This window comes from Pteropus alecto, unplaced genomic scaffold (assembly GCF_000325575.1).
Source record: "Pteropus alecto unplaced genomic scaffold, ASM32557v1 scaffold223, whole genome shotgun sequence".
Taxonomy (NCBI): domain Eukaryota; kingdom Metazoa; phylum Chordata; class Mammalia; order Chiroptera; family Pteropodidae; genus Pteropus; species Pteropus alecto.
In genome coordinates, this window is record NW_006434441.1 from 2,103,503 (window position 1) to 2,128,756 (window position 25,254).

Genomic DNA, 25,254 nt, shown 5'->3' on the forward strand with positions numbered 1-25,254 from the left:
CCACCTCCCAAAAAAAACTACCTTCACCTTACTTCATATGAGAAACACCTGCCAGAAACCAACCCAGATGAGTGTGCCAGAAGAGGACGCTGGGTGGCCATTTCCTAAGCGATCTTGTAAGAGGTAAGCAAGAAGAAAAAAATGCAGTAAGACATATCATTTAGAAGATCCTTATTTATTTTAAATGTCTATAAATAAATTAGGAAAAATATTCGATATCTGATTTATAGGGATTTCTATGTTTTAAATGGAAAAGTTACAGGGTCATGAACATAGCTTAACTCTATGCTGGTAAAAGTAAACCCTCCCTTACATATGTGTCCATGTATAAGCAATGAGGAAGGATGCAAAAAATTTATTACTCTTGTTCACCTCAGGTGGAAAGATGACTTTGATTTTATACATTTTGTACCATATCCAGATTTAAAAGCATTTATTCCTTGTGAGTCCTGGAACAGCATCAACATTGAAAGGACAGGAGTGTGGCGTGTGAAACATGTATTTTGACGAGTCAACAGTATCATTTCCAGGGTACGCAACTGGCATTGTAACCCATCTCCCAAACTCCTCATTGCCAATTTCAGCTAACATATATGGAAAAAGTAACATCTCCACGTGAGAGAATACTTTTAGGGGGAAAACACAGTTAAGTGGGGCAAAGGGTAGAGGGCTAGAGGAGAAAGGGCAACAGAGGAAATGTTGAGGGGAGTGCCCCACTACAGAGCTGGGGACACGCAGCCACACTGTAGAGAGAAAAGAAGCAGAAAACCAGGGAAGAATTAAGAGTGGCACGAGGTGATTTTCAACCACATAAGGACCCACACAGGGCTCAGGGGGTAAGCAGCACATGCCCAGAGAGGCGGGAGTGAAAGATCATTGAGGTGAGACAGAAGAAGGAGATGAGTGTTGGGAGGCACACATAAGTACCAGGAAAGGAAGCAACGTTGGAAAGACCAGGTCCACCCGTAACATGGCACAGAAACAGGCCCCTACAGACAGAACTGCTCATGATCCAGAGGCTTAATTGGGCACATACCAACAGTCTGGGAGCACATGTACCTAGGAAACCTACCTTGTCTCAAAGAACCTCAGTGGGCGTTGGTGACTAGGATACTTTAACCAATTGCAGCCTGGGGGGGGGGGCGGTGCAGGTGGGACAGAGCTCTAAGAACCAGCATTTCAGCCCCAGAGTACTGCATTCACAGAATGAACACAAAGCTGGAAGTGACAAAGCATAATGGCCCCAGTAAAATGGGAAAAAAAATAAAGCTTTCTGTGGAAACAACTTTTCTGAATTTTCTTATGTTAACATGACGCTCCTAAATTTGCTAAGACACAAAATTAATCTTTACAGAAATGAGTGAGTGCAGTGTTCTGGAAAACACCTCTTGCAAATTAAAAACAACCAGGGACTTAGTCATGCACTGTTGATTTTTAGATAGTATTTATCACTAAGCCCTGTTCAAGAGGGTTTCTCCTTTACATGTATATTACGTAATGACACAAACAAAATTTTTGCCAATAAAAACTTACACTCTACTGGGAGTGTGCTGTCACTCTCAGAAGTGCAAAGGTCTTATATACATCACCCTCACCTCAGTTATTTTCACACGGCTCTCTGCTTTCCTGAATAGGTCCAGTAAAACTGACCAAAATGATTCATAATGGTCCCAGGCCAACCCTGCTTTGCAGTTGTACTGAGGAACTCGCATAATTTCCTTAAAAAACAAGATTATCTGCTCCAAAACACCAAAACATCAGTTTTGAGAATCTAGATCTCCTGAACTGTATGGCAGGAGTTTCCCAACCTCCTCATTGCCAATTTTCTTTTTAATAAAAAAGCTTCAAAGATGTTTAAAACATTTTTATTTTAAAAATAAAATTGATTCATAAAGTGCAGGGAAAAATGATTTCTGTTCAGTGCTTTACATCCATCTTCGACAAGCTGTTGGCAACAGAAAAGAGTGAAAAAAATTAGACGTACATAATCATTAACTTCAAGCTATCTTAGTGTGAAGTTATACCATGAACTATAAGAGCTGGTGGTAAAGGTAAGAAAACCGAGACCCTGAAAACTTGCGCAGCTCTGATAAAAAAGCCAAGACTAGATGCAAGGCTCCTGACTTCCAGGGCATTGCTCCTTCCACTTTACCAGGGTGCCAATAACCTAAGAATTCCGACTGGAGATTACAAAACAGGAATGCAAAGATGTACTATGGCTCTACCAAGGATATTATTGAAAAGAATGATAAGGGGGGAAATGGTGGCAGGAACACCTCCACAGTCCGTTCTTTTCTTCCATCTCCTTTCCAGTATTTACACCTTGAAGTTGAACGCTGTCAACCTGCGACATCGCACGTGGTAAGACATTTCCAGTAAACACTTGCCAATGAACTGAACTAGGACACCAAAATGGAAGTTGTTGGGTAAAACAGAACTTTCTCCTCCAGTTTCCTGCGACAGCCACTAAGGACTGCTCACCGACACTCCGGCAGGAGCCTGGCTCGGGCCGCATGGGGTGTGAAGCCAGTGGTCTCAGGCCGGATCCCCGCGCAGGCGAGACGGGGGTGGCAGCGCGGGGACCAGCAGGGGCCTACCGCACGGGACTCAGGCCAGGTCTAGCTCTTTCTGCGTCGCCGCCAGCTTCTCCTGCTGCCTCCGCTTCTTCCAGTTCAGGTAGCGCCTCCGCAGCCGGTTCGCCTGCCAGCCCACGAGCACTCCGGAGGCGAAGGCCAATAACACACAGAGCTGCAGCTTCCTCTCGGATACGCCCGCCATCGGAGCCACCAAACGCGCAGGGTGGACTACGGCGCCGGCGCCGAGACGGAGTCAAGGCGCAGCGCATTCACCGAGGCGGCAGAGGGGGCGTGACGTGCCCAGCGCGGCCAACGGAGTGGTGGTGAGGTCAAAGGGAGCCGCGCGTTCCTGGAGGAGGCAGAGAAGGCCCTCCTGGAGTGTGGGCTGCGTCTGGGACTTGCAAGGATGGCACTCTTGTGATCACTCCAGACTGAGGACTCTCCTATGGGCCTGATGAAGTAAGCAGGCCTGTCAGAGAAGTTCAATAGCAAAGAACTGAGGTGGCTTCTGTGGGCACGGCCCCCTCCTGCCAGCAGCCCACGGAAAATTGGGGCCCGCGGAATTACCTGCCCATTGTGAATATTCTTGGGAGCAGATTCTCCCCCAGCCCAGCCTCCGGTTTGGAACGCAGCTGATGCCCAGACTGTAGCCTGCGAGACCCTGCAGGAGGACCCGCGTGCCTGGAGTCCCCACCCCCCCGGGCTGTGGTTATGTTACACCACGCGAGAGAAACTAATCCGTCCCTGCAAGGGAGACCGCTCCTGGAGCCTGAACTCCCAGACTGGGGGCTGATCAGCCTCTCTTCAGACATCATCAGTAAACGGACTTTCATGCTTGAAGCAAAAACCTAAGTCAGTAGGGATTTGATAAAGGCAGTATTGGGTCCGATGTGAATTCACATCTGCCATGCTTACTGATCATTTTATTCAGCAAATATTTGTTCAGTGCTGCAGTGGGAGTGTAGAGATGCATAACCTCTGTCCTCAAGCAGCTTGGTGCAGTGTGAGATGGGAAGAAATAATTATGACACACTCCGATGAACGGGAATATGTAAAATATGTAGCTTAGGATTTTAAAAAGAAAAACCGTCAGTACATGCTTTCTCTCATACTCTATCCAATCTCTGGCCTGTTGGTTCTGTGTTCAAAGTATAGCCAGAAGTAAACCTCTTCTCTCCATTTTTCACTTACTGCTGCTGCTTGGGCAAAGCTGCCATCACCTCTTAGCGGAGCTACTGCAATAGCCCCATCAGGGCTCAGTGCTTCTCTATCTGCCCACATTTTGTACTCAATACAGCAGCCAGAATGAGCCTTTGAAATCAACTTGGGTCATATGTTGCTTCTGCTCAAACCCTACACTGCCCAAAGCCCCTATAGTGGTCCAAGGGATCCCTAAGATGGCGTGATGCCCCTGCACCCAGGGTGCTGTCAGGCTTAAGGGACAAGAGGGCCAAGTGCTGAGAGCTCATGGCTCGGGACAGGGCTGTCTCCCCAAATGTCATCCTAGTCACCCCTGCCCAGGTCCCAGGTTCCCCACCTCCAGATGATTCTCCATTGGTGTTTAGCACCTCTAGGTCGGTGAAGAAGAGGCCAAAAGAGGGAACACACTGTGCCATTGAAGTGAGGGGGGATGAGCCCCTGCTCTCAGCAGCCCGCACAGACCCTCCCCTGAAACACTTCAACCTCAACCCCCTGGCCCACCTCAGCATTCCCACCTGAAGCACCTCAGGACCCTCAGAGTCTCCTTCAGTTCCTTCCCCACCCCAAGGACACCAGATGCCTCCTGATCACCTCCCAGTCTGCTTCTGGCACATCCATCGCAGGGTCTGTGGTCCCAGGCCCAGCCCCACCCTCATATCTATCCTGCACCCATCATAGAGATGAGAACACAGAGGCTTACAGATGTCAGATGACTGCTTAAGGTCATGCGGATCGGAACTGAGAACTGTCCAAAACTAGTGCTGCATGATGATGTCCCCTCTTAGGCCCCTGAGACTTACCTGCTCCAGACTTGGAGCATATCCACATGGCTGGTGAAAAGCTGACAGATAACTCAAAGTACCTGTGAGGCAATTGCAAATTAAGTACTTTGATTGCGTTGGACAACCTAACATCAGATTGTCAGGTTGCTGTTGGCAATGTCAGTGCTAGAGCCTTTTGTTTGGAATCTGACTGCAGCAGTTAATGTTTGCAGATGCATGTCCTTCTACCAGCAGTTCCATCCCTGGGCATCTGTCTCCAGCTGGGGATAATATATATTGTGGGCTGAATTGTGACACCCAAATTACATGACTTCATAACCCCTGGGACTTCAGAATGTGCCTATATTTGGATTTTTGGTCTTTAAGGAGGTAATTGAGGTTGAGTTCAGTGGGGTCTGTCCATATGGCTGATGTTCTCAGCAGGGGAGGGGAGGACACGTGGAAGCACAGAGGGAAGTCCATGTGACACAGAGATAGAAGATGGTCACTGATGAGGAGATGGCTCCTCAGGAGAAACCAGCCGCATTAACACCCCAGTCTCTTAACTTCCAGCCTCTGGGATTGTGAGAAAATAAATGTCTACTGTTTGCACCATCCAGTGCAGTCCTATGTTATGGCAGCTGAGCAAACTCTTACAGTTTGTTAGGACACATATTCCTGGCAGCACTGCTGAAAGAGCACCCGAGTTGAAGGAATCACATCCTGGTCCAACGGCCTTGGAAGGCTGCGTCGTTGTGGCCAAACGGCCTCCATTATAGAATAGTATGAACATAAGTGAAGCCATGGTTTCTGACCTGGTAGCCCCCTGTGATATGTTCTGTGAGATGCCAAGTAGCAGGGAAATGAATAGAATAACTTAATCCCATCCTCTCCTTTCTAAGTATGAACCATGGTGATAAATGTGATGGTCTAAGAGGCCTGGAGAAGGTCTGCAAACAGTGGAGCTGGTGTGGAGAGTTAAACAATCAAAACTAGCAAAATACAGAGATGACACAAGTGTTTGTTTCTACGATTCTAACTAATATGTGAACAGTATTTCTACTCTACCAGGAAGCTGGTGGAGGAGTGGGGTCCAGATTCCTTTGGGCATGGGCCTGTGAAATGCCATGTGTGCAAGCCCTTGGAGGGCCCCAGGGGAGTCCCTAGATTTGAGTCTGAGTTTGGGGCCACCTCAGTCATCTCAGGGTCCTGGCTGTGGAGATCCCTCTGGGCCAACTCTTGGCTCATTCCAGCACTGGATAGTGGCCTGGCACACCTGCACTTGGAACCGGGGTTGGGGTGGGTGGACCCGTTGGCCATCTCCTACACCATCTCTGGGGTGGAGGGGGGTGGGGCTCTGCAGAGACAGAGCGTGGTCCTGGGCCACAAAGCATCAGAGCCTGCCCAGGCTCTGCTCCTGGGGGAGATGCCCACCACATGTTCTACTCCCCAGATCAGGCAGAGGCGTACCTGCAAGACATCCAGCCAGGGACAGGACAAGATGACACATGAGGGCTCAGGATCAACAGGTGGGTAGAGGAGCTTGGTCCCCAGCACTCGCCGTCCCGTCCTGTCAGCCATGACCTGAGGTATGAACATGACTGACCTGCCCACCTTCTGACCCCTAAACAACCTGGTCCTGCTCAGAGTGGGTGCCCCTCGTCTCAGGCTTTCCCTCACCACCACCAACACACACATGTGCACATACATGCACACACACACACACATATACTGCAGGGTTAGGGGTGTGGGGCTGCCTAGGTAGGTTCACAGTTGAGGCCTAGCCTAGCCTGCCCTGGGTTACCTGATGGAGCCTTGTGCCAAAGGGCCAGCGGCATCAGAGGTGAGGCCTGTGTCAATGTCTATGGCAACAGAAACATCTCTCACTCGGACTGTCCTCAGCCAGAGTCTCGGAAAGTCAGGAAACATCCTGCTCTCTTGACTGTCTCCAGACCGGGGCCTTCTCTAGAATGTGAGTGGCTAACCACCAGAGTTCTAATTTCTCTTGGGATCTGTCACCAAGGGAGCGAGGCCACCTCTTCAAGGTTCCATTACCCGGGCCCCTTCCTCCAATCAGAGCCACCCAAAGCCCCTTCTGGGCTGTTAACTGCTCCCCATCCTTGCTCAGGTCACCTGCACACTGATATCCAGCACAGCCCTCCCCATGGCTCCTGGAGCACGTGCCGTGTTCCCGGCTTGGAGGGGAGAGCGGAATTCAGATCTCATTTTTTTCTGACCAGTTCTCTGTCCTGGAAAAGCTTTGTGCCTCTCAGGGCCTCCCCAGTTTCCCCACTGCACAATGGGGACAATGCTAGAGACCACATCCTAGGGACATTGTTGAGTGTGGGTGAGACCACACCTATGACACCTGTGGGCTGGCATCACTTGAGTCTGATGCACAAACTTAGAGTTGGAGGACTTACAAGGAGTAGGATGTAGCATAAAACACCACTCAGAATGGGCCTGGGGTCCAGCCATGTGATCTTGGGGAAGTCACTGCCTGTCTTGGCCTTGTTTTCAGGTTTGCACCTTTAAGGGGATGGAATTAGAAGAAATTTAGACCTTGTCATCCACTGGCCTAAAACCTTCCGATGGTCTCATGTTCAACTCAGAATCAGACCAACGCCCTCGTGTGAGTCCACGTGGTGGCAGCCTCCACAACAGCCCCAGTGACTCCTGCCTCCTGGCATGAATGTCCCTGTGTGTCCACGGAGTGGTTAATAACTGGCTTCTGGACAACAGAATACAGCTAAGGTGACAGGGTGTCAGGTCCGCATTTAATTACTAAACTATCACTTCTGTTACTCATTCTTGAGTTCCTCCCTTCTCTCTACCTCCGTTTTAATTTCTCTGTGTGTGTCTCTGTCTGTCACATCTCTGGAACTGGGAAAGCAAGCTCCAATGTTTTGAGTTGCCCTATGTAAAGGGCCCAGAGGAGAGAACCAAGGGAGTGTCCGGGCCAACAGGCAGGAACTCAGGCTCTCAGTCCAAACTGCATCCTGACAATAACCAGGCGAGTGACCTTGAGAGAGAATCTTGCCTCAGTCTTGCCTCAGAAAACACAGCCCCTGCTTCATAGAGACCTTGAGGCAGAGCCAAACTGTGCCCAGATGCCTGGTCAACAGAAATTGTGAGATATTAGTATTTGTACTTTACAGATGTAATGTTATCTGTTTAAGTTTCCCCATCTGACAATAATAATAAACATACCCTCTCTGAGGTTATGGAGACTATTAAAGAATTGTTTGAAAAATGGTGGGAACACCTGGCATATCACAAGGGTTGTGTCTATATGCTATAAATAAGTTTAAAGATTCTTCTTTCACTGTCTGTAAGCTGCCAAGGGTGAGGACTAGTGCCTGGCGGAAGGTAGGAAGCAGCACTCCATTACATTTGATGAATAAGTGAATGAGCGACCTTCTTGAGCTCAAGAAAGTTTTCTGGCTTTCCATGAATGTGATATTGTACAGTTAAATCCACAGACAGGGAGGGCAAATAAAGCTGGGGTTCTTAACCCAGGTCTAGGAATCGCCTGGCGGGGGGAGGGGTGTTTGTGAAGCTCAGAAATTACATGCAAGGTTTGTGTGACAGCCTCCACACCTTTCATCAACTTTTCAAAAGGCCGAGCCCCACAGGTTTAAAACACACTGGCAAAGAGAGAAAATCAGCAGCCTCCTACTCTCTCTCCCAAGCCTGAAGGTAGGTTCAACTCACCGGGAAGTCAGCAACACTAGCCAGAAAGTCAGCTAGTTGAGTTAGAAGGCGGTTCAGGCTCCTAACGACGTGACCAGGATAAGACATGGACGCCAGCAGAGTGCTGTCACAGTACGGACTCCAGCAGACGTGGTCCCGCTTCCGGGCTTCGCCTGTGCTGCCGAAAGCGGAGGCCCGAGCATCCTTCAGGCTGCGCGGACTGCTTAGGGGTCAAGACCTCGAGCTACTTCGCGCCTCCTGCGAGGCCCCACCCCCGTGCGGCCCCGTCCCATGAAGCCCCGCTCCCGCCTAGCTCGGCGCGAAGCACGACGGGAAGCTAAGATGGACACCTCCGTTTGAACGTATCTCCAGAGCGGCTCACCTCCCGTCCACCTGTCTTCAGCCGCTGCTCGCTCTTCCTCCGGAGTAAGGGAAGGAGAGGGAATGAGAAGCTGCAGCGGCCGAGGAATCCCCGTGATCGATTCTGCCGCTGCCCTCGGGGAGCAGCCGGGGCTCGCCGCGCCTGACGCGTCCTGAATTACTCAGGTAAGGGTCCGGCCAGCGGCGCCAGTGGTCAGCGTGTGTCCTTTGATTCCCGCACCCGCCTAGGGCCGGCAGCGCAGGACCAGGTGAGGGGACCAGGAGCCTGGGGGAGGCCCGGCCTACGGGCTGGGCTCTCTGGGCACGTCTCCCCGCGCCCCTCCTAGCGCCAGGGCTTCCTTCCCGAGTAAACGCGGTGTCCATGTGCGGCCTCGGCTTCCAGTTCGGCCCCTTTCCCTCGGAAGGTTGTCTTACAACCCTGTTGTTTTCACCGACCCTTAAAGAGGCCGAGGAAGCTCTGCCTTTTTGCGGAGACTCAGCTAAAGGTGCCTTCTGGGGCTTTTGGGTCTGCTCTTGAACCAGCTTTGTGGGTACCTCTGACAGGATAGTTTTTGTTTCTAATATGGAAAGCTGACGTCTTGCTTTTTTAGCACATCAATTTAATCCAGTACTTTGCTGGGTAGCTCATTATGTTGCCCCTGATAAGTAAAAACACGTACACATTTGGGGTACTGTAGATTAGACACGTTGCCTTAAACAGCACAAGAAGATATTATACCGTGAAAATAATAGTGTAATTTATAATGTTGTAATTTTCTCTCAAAGTTTTGAGATGTTGGTTATCCGGTTGACTATAGAAAGGCCAGCTGAATTTTGTTTTCTGTGAGTTTTATAAAGCGCTATCTCAGTCATATCTCAAGTTTAAGTGTTCTCAATACTGACTTTTAGCAGGAGGAGAAGTGTCATGATTGTGACACTTAATTCACACAGCAAAATAACCGCAGCTCTAGAGAGCTGCATAGGAAATACTGGCTTTGAGATATTGCATCAAAGAAAGCAACCTGGGCCCAAAAGACCCCAGAGGAGAGACTAAGTCAAATTCAACTCTCTTCATCGTGATGAATGCCTTTTCAAATACTTTTTAAAGTTTGTCGATAGTGCCAACATTAATGTTTGTTTTCATTTATGTACTTGAGGATCGCACCTTAACTGTGATGCCACAAAAAACAGTTTTTAATGTAGATGTTGTCTCGGAGACAGAACTGGCATCCGCCTGTGATACCACATTATACAGTGTTGAAATTTGACTGGTTGTCAGTTACTGTACATAGAAATGTTTTGGAAGTAGAAGGATATGTTTATACCCACAGCTCATCCACATCTTTGCAGTAGTAAACTGAACTATGGTAGATTATGTTAATTAGAAGCTAGGACTCTTAAATTTGTAAACAAGCACGACTGTTCCATGGCCAAAGTTATTCGTGCCTCGGTTCGTTGGTTTTGGACCAAAAATTGGAATTAATTGTGGTTATACGTTTTGGTGGATTGGGGCTCTAAATTACTGATGGCATTTGCTAGTTTATTAAAGCAGTAGTTCAACTTTTGATGAATTAGAAGTAATGTGTGTTTTTCATGGTTTCATTTCAATATACCAGTGATCCTATAGGCGTGCTTTTCAAATGCAGTTCTAGCATCTGAACAGAAATTAACTTAAATGTTGAGAGCCAAGAGGTCATGGGCTATAAAGTACTGCTTGTCTAAAATACTTGTGTGAAGTGTGGAAAAATTAGTGTATAGTGCTAGGAAACGTAGGATCGGTATTGTGAGACATGAGCGGGTGTCTCATTCCATTGGTTTCCCACAGCAGTAACTGTGTATTGATTATTTGCACCTAAAATGTAACTAGTGTTGGTTATGTCATGGTAAGTAGCCAAAATGCTAACTGTAATTACTTGAAAGAGTGGGATCTGGAATGCCCTTTGATGTTATGATCACTTGTACACCTGCAATGCGCTAAGACTTTATGTCCCTCACCTAAAGAGTAATGACTTTTCCGTAAAATTTTATGGTATTTTGACTCTAACAGCTGACCAGAATGTGTTTGAATTCATACAGAAATAATGTTGATATTTGGAACCCATGTCGAACTTCTATGAAGAAAGGGCAACAATGATTGCAGCCGGGGATTTGCAGGAATTTGTTCCTTTCGGTCGAGACCACTGCAAGCATCACCCTAATGCTCTGAACCTTCAACTGCGCCAGCTGCAGCCAGCTTCTGAGTTATGGTCGTCCGATGGTGCTGCTGGCTTGGTGGGGTCCCTTCAGGAGGTTACAATCCACGAGAAACAGAAGGTTCTCTTAAGATTCTCATTTTATTTTGAAACATAGACTGATGCGATCTACTTATAATTTAAGGCTACCCAGATGCAACAGAGAAATTAGTGTGATGCCATTTCTAGGGTAGAGTAAGATTTGGTAATTTTAATTAAGGCTGAAAATAATGACTTTATTGTATTATAGTATTATGGTTGTTTATCTAGACAGCTTGTATAACTTCATGGTTTTATCATGAGAGTCACTGTGATTATGGTCCATTTTAAACCTCTTTTCTTAGTACGTGGGGACCAGATTTCATGTTACTTGATTAGATAGTAGTTAGAAATGGTTCCTGCTGCAAAAAACTTACATATTTCTAGAGGAGAAAAGAAATGCCACTTAAGTAGACAAAATAGTAAGTAGTTCCTAAGTAGAAGGATGAGATGTGAGTGTCAGAAAGTCATTCTTTCCCACTTTATTCCATTTTCATCTCCCTTTTGGGGTACTGAAATCTCAGGAAGGGGAAGTCTGTGTAGTTAGAGAGCTAAACCTTTTCCTCCTGGTTCATGTTGACGATTGAGACAAGGTTAGGAAGGTAAATGTGTGCAGTTGTGAAGCAGGGAAATCTGCATGGCACACAAGCTCCCCCAGTGTTCCCATGTGCACCTCACTGGCCCCTCTCCATCATCCCCGTACAGTTAATCGATCTTTTTAGTCTCCCAAGCACGTTGGTTTCATTTTTGGATGTACAGGTAAGGGTTAATTTTTGCTTATATTTTTGGCAGCATAATATGGTAGTATATAAAACGTTTAATGTAGAATGCTTGAGTAAATTCTTGTTTCTGAAATCCTATAAGACATGTAATACACCCACACACCCCTCTCTGTTAGAAGCACCAAACTTTCTAAAAGTTTGGCTTGGATTAAGTCTTACTCCACAGGCAGAGAGAGAAGAGGAGACTTGTATCTGGGTGGTCTTTTGATTTAATTAATAAGTATTGCTCCATACTATTAAAAAAAAGGCAGTGCTTGAACATGTCTTACATGTGTTAATTTTTAAGGAAAGCTGGCAGTTAAGGAAAGGCGTAAGCGAAATTGGAGAAGAAGTGGATTATGATGAGGAACTCTATGTGGCTGGAAATATGGTGATCTGGAGCAAAGGGAGTAAAAGTCAGGCGCTGGCAGTTTATAAAGCGTTTACAGTTGACAGTCCTGTTCAACAGGTGAGTTGATTTGAATTTTAGCATTTGATTAGCTCTTTAACAGTTTTTTTAAAAAAGCTTTAGTCTTCATGTTTAAAAGAAATGATAAGAACAGAGCATAATGATCCCAGCAGCTGGGTGTACATTTTAACATGTAGTGAAGATGATGGTAGGAAAAGGAAACTTTCATTTATTTTCTGTATCATTTTTTTTTATGCTATTCCTTGTCCATTTGGTGATAATCTTTAGACACTCTTTTTTAGTAATTCGGTTAGATATTGTTAATAAAAATTTATAAGGCATTAAGGGTACAAGAATAACTTAACACATGATGATTATAATTGATTGCAAAGTATTTAATAAAGAAAAATCAGTTTCATAATAATGCTTAGAGAGAAAGTGAAATGAAGAAGACTAATTTGTGCTCATTGCACTCGGCTGTTGTACCCAACTGTAGTCTTAAAATTGGTAATTAAAGGGAAAGAATTAAGCATTTGCCCTGCCTTTTTGGGAAGACAGTTAACTTCCAGTGAATGAAAGAAAACCCTATTTATAGACTAATGCCAGCTAATACAGAAGGATGGTGAAATTAGAAAATCACCATTTTGTATCCTCCAGTTTAATCATTAATTCAGAACAGGATTGTAAATGGACACTAATGCTATTTGGTGAAAGGGTGTTAGCAGGGCACCAGGGAGTCACCCTGTGGGTCGCTTGCTGAATGTGAAGGAACAAATGTGTATCTACTGTGGAGCTATCTGTTGGTGTCCACCTCGACCATGTGTGGGGTTTGCCATCACTAATAGTGGGACAGAGGAATACTGTGTACGTACAGCTGTAATGCAGCATTTATAGTAGTTGAATTAATTGTTAGGCTATTGACAAGAGGTTTTGAAGCTTTTTGACCAATGTTAAGTCCTTTATTGGTAAACGCAGAAATCTTGGTTCCTGGACACTGCTTGTTACTTATTTCCTTGTTAACTGTTTCCTGATGAACATTGTACTCCTCTAACCATATATTGGGAAGGATACACTGAATTATTCCAAAAATTGAAGGTACGTGTAAAAGCATTTTTGTCTAGGAGTGTTGAAGCCAGTAGTCTTTTGATGATCATTTCCCCATGAATCTGTATGGTTAGAGTAGATGTCAAAAGTGCTGTGGTGATATCCAGATAGTTCTTTGCTCCTATGTTTCCATCTTAATTTCTCCAAGGAATGATTGTCTGTTTACTGGGTTCTATGGATATGCAGTATTGTCTTCTTTTTCTTGTCTCCTTTATCTTAAAATCACTTGTAAATGGAATCATAAGCTTTGTAATCTCAGTCCTTTTGGTCTGGAAAACATTGTTCAGGCTTCTGCTAGTATAGAGAAAGATAATTTTATAGTTTGGTTAGAAATAATTCCAGGAGTATGTGACTCAGATTTAGTTTATTCCTTCATTTATTCTGTAAGTGTTTAGTGACACTCTTTAAAAAAAAAGCAGTGTCCTGTTGACAAAGATGAATTTACAGTTTCTGCCATTGAAGAACTCATAGTGTGGAAAGGTGAACAAAAAACAGGCAAACTAAAATGCCGTATTCAGATAAACTGAAGTGCTGTATCATAGCTGCGTATTCGCAGTGTGGTGAGAGCTGGGGGACTGAGCTCTGAAGGGAGGATTTCTTAAAGGAGATGCTGGTTTCTGAGACTAGGAGGATGGAGTTTCATGAAAAGAAGCTGAGCGGGTAAGAGATACAGCATAGATTTTGGATGTTTCAGAATCATTTTGGAATGCAGCTCTGATGCCAGTTTTTCATTTGCTAAAATGCCATTAAAAACTCCTACAACTCAACAACAACAAAATAATCCATTTCAAAACCAGGGAGAGGACTTGAATGGACATTTCTCTAAAGAAGACAAGCAGATGGCCAGTAAGCACATGAGAAATGCGCAGCTTTGGTAATCATTAGGCAAATGCAAATAAAAGCCAAAATGACATGCCCCTTTATACCTACTGGGATGGCTGTTATGAAAAAAATGAAAAAAATACCAAGTGTTGCTGAGGATGTTGAAAAATTGAAACCTTGTGCATTACTGGTGGCCAAGTGAAAAAGCCACTCTGGAAAAGAGTTTAGTGTTTCCTCAAAAAGTTCAACTTAAGATCACCATGTGTCCCAGCAGTTCCCCTTGTAGAGTATGTACGGGGATGATAGCAGGGGCGCAGACAGATGGTTGTACACCAGTGCTTATAGCAGTGTTATTCACACTGGCCAAAGGGGGCACAGCCCAAATGTCTATGGCCAGATGAATGGGTAAACAACATGTGGTCGATGCCTACAATGGAATGTCATTCAGCCTTTAAAAGGAAGGGAATTCTGATACATGCTGCAGCATGAATGAACCTTGAGGGCCTTATGCTAGGTGAAATAAACGAGATACAACAGGACGGATACGGCATGGTTCCACCTTCCTGCGATACTTCGAGTAGGCAGATTCATAGAGACAGGAAGTGGAATAGAGGCTGCGGGGAGGGAGAAATGGGGAGTTACTGTTGAATGGGCAGTTTCTGTTTGGGATGATGAAAAAGTTCTGGAAATGGATAACAATGAGGTTGCACTATTTTGTGAATGTACTTAATGCCACTGAATTTGTATACCTAAAAATGGTTAAAATAGCAAATTTTATGTTACGTATATCTTACCACAATTCAAAATAACCCAGAAAAATGCCATTAATAATTTCAGTAAGTGAAAGTTGAATGGCTTTTCCTAGTTTATATTTTGTAAGATGGGTCTTTAGGAAGGGGAAATGTTTTTCTAAAGAGTTTTCTAAAGCAAGTCTAAGAATATAAAAGAGTGATAAGATCATTAAGTAAGTCTGGAGATTGTAAAATAGCTTGGCAATTTTCAGCTTTCTGATAATCCTTAGCTTTGCATAGGACATAGGGCTTAATATACGTTGAGCCAATGTTTGAGTTGATGCAAGGGTTCTACCTAGTTGATGTTTGATTTTTGTCTTCCCTTCTCTTTTCATAAAATTTACCTGCAGTTTATCGTTCTTTATACTATTTATCATTATTAGTCTAACTTTATTTTATTTGACTCTTTTTTGTTCCTATGGTGTGTGTCGAGCCGACAAGGAGAGACGGTTGTATAGGTGTCATGATTATTATTTAGATGCCATTAGTCAATAAGTTATTATTTAGCTACAATTTTATTTTTGTTTGTTTTAATTTTAGGCATTGTGGTGTGACTTCATTATATCACAGGATAAGTCTGAAAAAGCCTACAGTAAGTTTCTTTTTAATTTTATTGCATTTTATGATTCCAAATGTATATCATTGTTTTTTCTCATTCAAAATTAGTAGCCCCTAATAATGGTGGATTAGCCTAGGCATTTTTTATTGTTCTTTGAAGAATTTGTGCTGTTGGGAATTGTAACTTGTGATTGTTGGGGTGTTTTTGAAACAAAAACATACCTCTGGTTGTACTCTTTTTTCAGGTAGCGATGAAGTAGAGAAATGCATATGTATATTGCAAAGTTCGTGTATTAACATGCACAGCATAGGAGGAAAGGATTACATAGCTTCTTTACCTTTTCAGGTAAACTTAAATGTTTTTGTGTTTGGTTGGGGAATATTCTTGAATTAATTGGTTTCAGAAGTATTGCTACTCTTATGTCTTGTAGTAATTAATAATATTTTTACTCAAAATTTAGCAGCTTTTGTGGCTTATCACTTTTCGATCTTTGCATAAAAAATAATTTAATGAAGTGAATTGTAAAGTCTTTTCTGAGAGTTTTTCCCCCAAAGTTTAAGTGACAGATAGGAAATCGTTTTGGTTATATTAAAGAAGGTGACAATATTAGTCTTTTTCTTGTTTCTCATCATCTTTTTCCTGTCAAGTGCTGAGGTTAAAGTTGTATCGCTTTGTCACTTTGGTGTCAATATTAGCCCCTGGCAGGAATCTCAGATCGAGCTCTTCCTTAGAGTTGATTTTGTTTGAGACTTGCTTGTTAGAGTTCCTTTTTAAAAATATTAGTCACTGATCACGTTTTTGTGAAGCTCTTACTGAATTGGAAGGACATCTGATGTTCTCCGATGTTTTCTAAACACACGTCCCAGAGAGCATCACCTTTACCCTGTCTGCCCACCTTTACCTGGCAGGTTGCCGGTGTCTGGCCTACTAAGTATGGACTGTTGTTCGAACGGAGCACTTCTGCACACGAGGCACCTCCCGGCCCGCCCAGGTACTGAGTTCACTCAGTTCAGAACGTTGTTGCTTGGGCTTCTCTGTGTTGGTTCTGAGGTGAAATTGTTTACCTGAGACTTTGGGATGATGATAATTTCCATGGTAACAGCACAGATTTATGCCATTTTCTCTCCTCTCACTGTTGTACGCTTGTGAATTCTCATGTGGTACTGAGTCATCTAACAGAACAAACCCATGGCTTAAAGATAACAAGACTCACTTCTCAGCTCTGCCATCTTTTTATCTTCAGTTTTCATATTTGTTACAGAAATGCTTCCATTTACTTCTTAGGATGCAGGTTTAAGTTAGCTAACGTACATAATCTTTGTCAGAGGGCTCAGGACATGTTAGGTGTGCCAGAAACTGTAGGTGCTCATCAGTGTGTGTTTACCTGTGTCCTGAGCCAGTAGTGAGCTCCTGTCATGACGAGCAGGGACATACAGTATCCATCACAGTGGGGGCAAGTAGTGGATGTGACGTCTTCAAAAAATGACTTAGATATTGATCTCTTTTTTTGTTTACATAGAAGGCCTGGTTTTTCCCCCTCTTTTTTCAATCACTCCTTAAAAATATATAGCCTTTTTATTTACTTGAAGATTTTCTCCTTTTATTTTTTAGGTGCACTCCTTCATATGTTGGTGTAGGAGACAAAATTCCTTCTTAGCTGCCAAAGACATACTCCTACTAAGAGAGGTTCAAAAACGAACCAGACTGCCTTGTGCCCATTACCCCATTGGTGATGAATGCTGTTTGTAGCTAGTCCTGGGCTGTGTGTGAGTGTGTATGTGTGTGTATGAGTATGTGGAGAATTAACCTGCATAAGAGGAGAGCTGTCTAGGAAGGAAATAGAAGATACTGTGAAAAACACTGTGTAAAAGTTGAGAGGGTTGCTTTTAGAGATGGCAGGTTTCTAGTTGCTTATGTAACCTGGAAAAGATTTTTTTTGCAAGGCAAGTGTAAAGTTTTTGTACAAATGGAGTCATCTCGTGTTGGTGATCGATTGTTTGTTTATTATCAGAGAACCTTTACCCACTATGTTCAGCATGCTGCATCCACTGGATGAAATAACCCCACTTGTGTGTAAATCGGGAAGTAAGTGTATTTTTATAAATTCATATTTTTGAATTGGGGTGAGGAGAATGAAGATGCTTAAGAAAATTTGACTCATTTTATAAAAATAATATAACTTAAGCATTTTACAAAAATAACTATTTTGAAAATAATTTATATTAAAGCAAGAACTTCTTGAATACCATGCTATTAGCTGTTTTAACAGTTATCCTTTTCCTAAAAAGAGAGCCTGAGTTGATCAGGATGGCTAGTGGATTTGCTGACCTACTTGGGCTCTATTCCTCAGTAATTAATAAGTAAATGAATGATACTTAGGTGAATTAAAAAAATTTTCTTTGAAGGAAAAAATATAGATCTTAGGCCTGTACTGTGTGAATATTTTAATATTTCATTTTCCCTGCTCATAAAGACATCATTTGCTGGGGCTCAGAACTATTAATATTTTCTACAGACATTTCTAGATGACATTTTCAATGTCATGGTAATTATAAATAATAAGGACTTGAAAGGTCAAAAAATATTCATACTTTTTGACAAATTTTTCTTTTAGGACTTTATCCCTAGTACATATTCTGAAATACCACTGAGGTTTTTATTTTCTGTACCAGGGCTTGGCAGCTGCAGCCTGCAGGTTACATCTAACTGCTTGTTTTTGTAAGGCTTAAGAGCTAAGAACCATTTTTACCTTTTTAAAGGTTCGTAGGAAAAAACAAAAAGATTTATACTACAGAGTTAGTATGTGGTCCGCAAAGCCCGAACTAGTTACTCTGGTCCTTTACAGAAGTTTGTTGATAATTCTGTATTTGTCGGTACCAGTTACAACCTAAATAAACATTTTAGAACCTTGGATTGAATCATGTGCAGCCATTATTGATCATATTTTTGAATAATATTTAATGACCTCAGGGATTGCTTATGCATAATGTTCAGTAGGATTTAAAACTAAATACTAATTTTGTAATAACATTAGAAGTGTGTGTCTACATATAGGAGACAAATTGGAATACTCCCTAATATAGTAATAGAGGATATTTTGAGGTGGTGGGATTAAGAGTGATTTTTATTTATTTTATAAAGTACTTATTTTCATAAAATATATATATGTTTTTATTATCTAATATTTTAACTGAGAGGGAAGCATTTCAGAAGCTGTCAAATAAGGACAGAAATTAATTTGTGGTGCTATAGAAGTAGAAACCAAACTTACTAGGAAAACCCTATTTTGCATGTTTGCATGTGTAATCAGTAAAGCAGAAACAGGTGTATTGTTTTAGCACTCTTTGAATGATTATTATAAAGGACAGATTTCATATAGAACCAGTAACAACTTGGCAGAATAGTTGATTGCAGTTTATAAATAAGGTGGTTATTGAAGGAGTCGTGGACCTTTTACCTGTGGCTGATGAATTTAATGGTGAGTCAGCACAAATCTTCACCATTTAATCACATGTATGTGAGATTAAAACTGGAAACACTCTCATCTTTAATGTATTTTAAGGAAGCTGATACCCAAAGAAAATTTATTAAAATTCAAGGTTAATTAATATATTAATGGATTTTTATGCCTTAATTGGCTTGGTTTCTCTTTGTCTTTAGGGATTGCAAGAAGTCTTTTTGATAAAGAACAGTGTTGTAAAGTCCATTGTTCAAAACTTGGTTATTTCTATTTTATCTCGAAGGCCTTTTCGGTTCATCACGGGTGCAATATGTTGTAGATCACGCGATGAAAATAGTTTTTCTCAACATGGACCCCTCCATTGTAATGACCTACGACACTGTTCAGAGTCTACATTCTGTGTGGGTTCTCCGGAGAGTTAAAACAGAGGTGAGGACAAGGGCTGGATAGTACTGAAAACCTCCACGTGCTTCTGGAGGAATCATTAGTGAGGTAGATGGAGCCACTTAGGAAAAAAGAAAGATTGGACCTTTAGTAACTTGAATCTCCCTGAGTTCTCACAAGGAAATTACTCTTTTCATCTGATGATTATCTTTTTTTTTTTTCCCCTTCTTATCATTTTGACTTAAGGAAGAGAATGTTGTTTTAAAGTTCTCTGAACAGGGGGGCACCCCCCAGAATGTGGCCACGAGTAGCTCCCTCACAGCTCACCTCAGAAGCCTTTCCAAAGGAGACTCTCCCGTGGGCTCGCCTTTCCAGAATTACTCCTCAGTCCACAGTCAGAGCCGCTCCACCTCGTCGCCCAGTCTGCACTCTCGGTCTCCTTCCATCTCCAACATGGCAGCTCTGAGGTGGGACTTGGGTGTAGAGTGTGTCCTTGTTTTACCAAGATAGTGCAAGAAAAAGATACCTTCTTTTCCAAACTTTCTCTTGGTTTTGAGGGACTTAACAGTTTCTGTTGCCAGCTCTGGGTGTTGTTTAGGGAAGACAGCCAGTATTCCATCTGTGTTACTGTTACCGAGACTTCCAGGTCCACTCTGTCACCTCGTTCAATGAGTCACATTTGGAGGCCGCTTGTGCTTGTCAGACTGGTTACCTCATTTCTACCACTGAGTGGCAGCATTTTGATGAATATTGATTGCAAAAATATTTCGTTATTTTATCTTAATTTACATTAGCTTTCCTTTTGTTTTTATCATCTATCTCTGTCATCTGTCTGTTATCTATCATCTATCTCTGTCATCCGTTTATCATCTATCTGTCATCTATCATTTATCTCATCTATTTATCATCTATCATCTATGTCATCTGTCTATCTACCTAGATATCTCCCTATCTTTTTACATAGGGACATAGTTTCATTGCTGCGCATGTGTCCGAATGTACAGGAACAGAGTTCAGACCTTTTTGAATAATATAAACAATTCATTTTCTGAGGCAGAAAATTAACTAATTTGCAGTTCTAAAAGAATGAATTCTAATAAGAATTCTAAATCATTAGAATATAGTAAAACACATTCACACGATCCATTTAAGTAGCACTTCCTTTTTTAAAAACTTATTTTTCTGACTGGAACTATGCCATGAATGCTCTCTGTGCACAGAACTGGGAAAGTGCTATTGGTCGATGTGTGACAGCAGCCTGTAGTGTTGACTGTGCCATCCTCTCTCCTCTGTTTACTTTGCAGCCGTGCTCACTCCCCTGCCTCAGGAGCGCACTCTTTCTCAGGGGTGCAAAGGTTCAACCTTTCAAGCCACAATCAGTCTCCAAGGAGACACAGCATTTCTCAGTCTCCAAATAGCCATTCAAATGGCTCTTTCCTTGCGCCAGAAACCGAGCCGATTGTTCCTGAACTGTGTATTGAACATGTATGGACAGAAGCAATTACCAGTATGAGGTTTGAACTGTATATTTTTATATTCAAAGAAAAATGTTGCTAAAGTCTTAGAAAATACTTGGTATTTTGCTTAAACTTCCTTTTAGTATCCTTGGTTCTTAATACTTAGAAAAGCACGCAGATATATCTTAATACCACCTGTTTTAGTTTAGATCTCTGTTCTTTGTGATCTTTCTCCTTATATGTTCCCTTTAATAATTCATTCATTCATTCATTCAGCCCATCCCAGTGAGTGTGCTAGTGCCTCTGGGTTAGCAGGCAAATTAGTCACTGTTCCTGTTCTCAAAGAGACACAGAAGGACAATGACAGAGGAGACACTGTGAGTTCTGCCGGTGGGGCTTTGGAAAGATGGATAGGTATTTGGTAGGTGGGGAAGTGAAGAAGCGACAGTAGGGCAGATAGGGCAGCAGAGCAGAAGCTGAGAAGTGTGAGTGCATGTTGTGTTCAGGGAACTACAGATGCACCCACCTGCTTGTGTCAGGGGGAAGAGAAAGGGCTGAGAGATGGAGATGCCTCTAGGGCTGCTCCACTTGATGACAGCTGTGAGAAGGTGTTTCATACGTGGGGGTAAACTCAGGGTTGAGCAGAGCAATAAACGTGGGAGTTGTGTGCCTGAGAGTGATGATGGAGGCAAGAGAGCTCAGTTCCTGGGGTCAGGTTCCTGGGGGGTTGTGGATGAGCCTGCGGCCGCAGAGCATCTGCTAACCCTCTAGAGCCCTGCCTCGTCATGCATGCGTGTGTGTGCGTGCATGTGTTGTGTGCAGGCCTTTCTCTAAGGTGAGAGTTTTCACGTCCGTCCCATTCTAAAGGGGTCCGTGACCTCCACCCACGTAGTGAAAACCTGGTGGTGTAGAATCAGAAGAGGGCTAGGGGCTCAAGTCTCGGAACCATCCCATTTTTTGGGGCGAAAAGTGACGAGACAAAGGTGTCGCAGAGAGACAAAGCAAGAGAGGTCAGGTGGGTGATATGGCAGAAGTCAATGTCATAGAGTACAGGAAGGCAGTCTTTCTGAAGGAAAGTGCCAGTAATGCCAATGCTTGAGAGGTGTGGTACCAAGAGTGGGTGCCGAGAGGTGGTGCATGCAGGGCAGTGGGCTCTCTGGTGACCTGTGGGGCTGGGGCTGGGGCTGGGAAGGTGAGCCTAGTTGCACAGATGATCTGAAGGGCTTTGCCTTTGAGTAGGGGTGGGGTTTGCGATGAGCCAGACCGAGTCTCTGAGTTAGGGAGAGGTTTTGCTGAACTGTTTAAAGGAAATTCACCTTCATGACGAAATATCTCAGTTGTATCTCGAAAATGTCAGGACTTTTTTTTACCCAACTGCAATACTATTTTTACACCCAGCCAGTTAACACTAAGTTCATATCATCTAATGTTCAGTCCATGTTCATGTTTTAAGACTTTTATCTTAATTCGAGAGAGTAGGCCACAGGATGGCACCGGAAGTACAGGTGTGAGGTGTGACAGTGGACAAGGACCCAGTTAAGAGCACAAGTGGAGAGAGTAGCCTGGAGAGAGGGAAGGGGAGGGTTATGGCACAGAGAGGGTGGGAGCCTGCATTCTCTGTGGAACAGAAGGTGAATGTGCTTCCTTAGATGGAGGAGGGGACGGATCCTTGGAGCAAAGGAAGGATGGGATGCAGAGTGGAAGTGACTTTTCTGTTTTCCTTCCTCAGATATAAAATAAACACATTCTGCTCTTAAACGTAACATGTCTTTAAGTAGCTTACTGGCAAGTATTGCAGATTCTTGTTTCACAGAGTTCTGGTTTTCTGCCCCATTCAGGGCATGAGAGAAGTGGTTTAAAAGAGTGAGGAAGCTGAGGCTGGGTGAGAGCGGAGATTGGAGACAGGAGAGGACATGTCTAAAGCGGCTGAGCCCTTAGACCCTGAAAGGGGTAGGAATTCAAGTCTGCAGTGCTTCAGCCGTGGTTAACTTGCACAATACGGAAGTAAAGAGTCCACTGGTAATGATTAAGACTATTATGATTTTCATCCAGAAAGTTGTGGACCGAACTCAGAATCAAAGAGCTGAAAGGAATCTCAGATCATGAAATTCACATCTTAGGAGTGTTTAGGGTCTCCAGGGTTATTGCTGGCCCATGCAGTTTTTACGTCTTGCAGAGCATTTTCAAAGCCTTCTAAGAGTTGTCATGGTAGGTTTTTGAACTGCTGTTGATGGTTACCATATTGATGCATTTATTGCAGAGAGAAAAATTCACAGGCCTCCAAAGTGTTTATTACATCTGACCTATGTGGGCAGAAGTTCTTGTGCTTCTTAGTAGAGTCCCAGCTCCAGTTACGGTAAGTGTGTATTCCTGTTGGTTCTGTGCGGATAAACTTTTGGCTGCCCGTTCTCCCTCCCTCCCTTCATAGCTTTATTGAAATAATTTACATACCGTAAAATAGATATGTTTAAGTGTACAATTAAATGATTCTTGTAAATTTATGGAGTTATGCAGCCATCACCACAATCCAGTCTTAAAAGGTTTCTGCCACCCTAAAGACGCTTGTGCTTGTTTCTCAGGCAGCCACTGTCCCCATACCTAGCCTTAGGCAGCTACTCTGTAGGCTTCCAGCCTCTGTGGATTTGCCTTTCTAGGCATTTTATAGAATCATGCAGAATGTAGCTTTTTGTGTTTCGCCTCTTTCACTAGTCATAATGGTTTTTAGGGCCCACCAGGGACGTGTGGGGGCTTTATCTCTGGCGCGTGCGGCAGTTCGTCACGTAGGTGCAGCACATTGGGTTTATGGCCCTTCTGTCTGTTCCCACCTTTCGACCATCGTGCATTATGGTGCCGTGAACACTGGAGCCAAAGTCTTTCTGTGGACATACATGAGTTCTTTTTCCTTGGGTAGGTAGATATCTAGGAGCGGAATTGTTGGGTCAAATGTTAAATTCATTTTTAGCTTTTTAAGGACTTGCCAGACGTTCTGTGTATATGATTCCATGTACATTCCCACCAGCCATGTTTGGGGGTTCCAGTTTCTTCATCCTTAACAAGATTGCACATCATCAGTCTCTCTGATTGTAGCCATTCTAGAGGGTGTGAACTGGCTTTAATTTGCATTTCTTGATGACTTATGTTGAGCATCTTCTCATGTTCTTATTGGCCATTGCTGTATCTTCTTAGGTGAAATGTATATTCATATCTTTGCCCATTTATTTACCTTTTTATTTTGAGATAATTATAAGTCACAGGAAGTTGCAGGCCTTGTGTACCCTGCACTCTTTTTACCCTGGAAGTTACATCTCATAGCTTCAGTACGTGATCCAAACAAGGATGTTGACAGCAGTGCAGCCCACAGACCTTGCTCAGGCTTCATCGGTCTTCCATGGACTTGTGTATGTGTGTATTCATGGTTCCAGGAAATTTGCTCACGTGTGTAGGCTTGCACAGGCACCATAGTCAAGGCATAGAACTTCTTATCACCTCAAGGACCTCCCTCATGCTACTCCTTTATAGTCACCTATGTCACACCCACCCACCCGTTCTTAACCCCTGACAGCTACTGATCGTTCTCTATAATTTTGTCATTTGAAATGTTATATGAGTGGATCCCACAGTATGTGATTTTGAGACTGGCTTTTCCAGTCAGGGTAATGCCCTTGATACAGGTGTCACGCGTGTCATTGGTGTGTGTTTTGCTTGGGTGTGTAGCTGTGTGAAGTTTCAAGAGAGTAATGATAAGACCCAGCTCATCTTCGGCTCCATCACCAACCTGCAGGCAAAGGATGCGGCGCCAGTGGAGGTAACAGGCACATTTCTTGAGAAGTTGAAAATGATTTTGCTTTGTAATTTGTACAGATTGGAAAATACAATTTGTGTCCTTTTTTAGAAGTTAGACACCATGCTGGTCCTGGAAAGCAGTGGCAACCTGGTGCTATACACAGGCGTGGTCCGGGTAAGTAGTAAGTAGCATTCTGCTTTTGCAAGACTGCCTCCTTAGATGTTATTTTGTGATGTTACTTTAGTTTGATATTTAATATTTGTTACTTCCTGTCTGTGGGATTTGGCAGAGATTTTTTCTGAGAGTTGAAAATGAAGTCTGCAGTTAGGTTGGTCCTCACGTCACGTCACGGCGGTCTCGGACTCGCTGCCATTAGCTGCGCTGGCACTGGGCCTGGCATGGGGGCAGCCTCTAATGAGTTAGGCAGATGATTTTTTAAAAAGAGAGTTAAGCCGAAGTTTTGCGAAGATTGTAGTTTTGAAATTGCTAGATTGGTTTCTTTGTTAAGTCTCAAAGATTTTTTTTAAGTTTTATTGTATTCAATGTATAATGTTGGCTGTATCTTGTTATCAGTTTTAAAATTTACATACACAAAAATAAATTTTACAAATTAAATCATGAAATTTAAATACATTATGCAGTTTGAAGAATAACGAAGTGTACATTCATATATGCTCGACCCAGGGATGTCGCCAGTATGTGTGTCGTCTCCTAGGCGTCCTTTCCTGGTTGTACCCTCAGCTCCCTGCCTTTCTCCAGAGGGACATTCTCCTGACTTTTACAGTAACTCAGTCCCTTGTTCTTATTGGTATTTTTCAATTATGTATGTATCATAAAGAGTGCATTGTTTATTTTTTCCTCAT

At 43.3% G+C, this 25,254-nt stretch overlaps 1 protein-coding gene and 1 long non-coding RNA gene across 2 annotated transcripts in view; one reads left to right on the plus strand and one right to left on the minus strand.

The window, feature by feature from the left end:
* Positions 1-1,849: 1,849 nt before the first annotated feature.
* On the minus strand, positions 1,850-8,481 carry LOC107195490. Its single transcript, XR_001516656.2, has 2 exons — positions 8,252-8,481; positions 1,850-3,027 (listed from the first exon to the last, which is right to left on the minus strand). It is a non-coding gene; the product is annotated as an uncharacterized LOC107195490 (long non-coding RNA).
* A 58-nt stretch (positions 8,482-8,539) lies between these two features.
* The window catches only part of ANAPC1 (anaphase promoting complex subunit 1), a 71,505-nt gene continuing 54,790 nt past the window's right edge, over positions 8,540-25,254 (plus strand). The window contains exons 1-13 of the mRNA XM_006909446.3: positions 8,540-8,776; positions 10,667-10,903; positions 11,929-12,090; positions 15,288-15,339; positions 15,551-15,651; positions 16,215-16,297; positions 17,318-17,391; positions 19,050-19,195; positions 19,397-19,617; positions 20,455-20,664; positions 22,868-22,963; positions 24,322-24,412; positions 24,500-24,565. Coding sequence (XP_006909508.1) covers positions 10,691-10,903; positions 11,929-12,090; positions 15,288-15,339; positions 15,551-15,651; positions 16,215-16,297; positions 17,318-17,391; positions 19,050-19,195; positions 19,397-19,617; positions 20,455-20,664; positions 22,868-22,963; positions 24,322-24,412; positions 24,500-24,565 — 1,515 coding nt within the window. The 5' untranslated portion in view covers positions 8,540-8,776; positions 10,667-10,690. The remainder of the gene's footprint in view (positions 8,777-10,666; positions 10,904-11,928; positions 12,091-15,287; positions 15,340-15,550; positions 15,652-16,214; positions 16,298-17,317; positions 17,392-19,049; positions 19,196-19,396; positions 19,618-20,454; positions 20,665-22,867; positions 22,964-24,321; positions 24,413-24,499; positions 24,566-25,254) is intronic.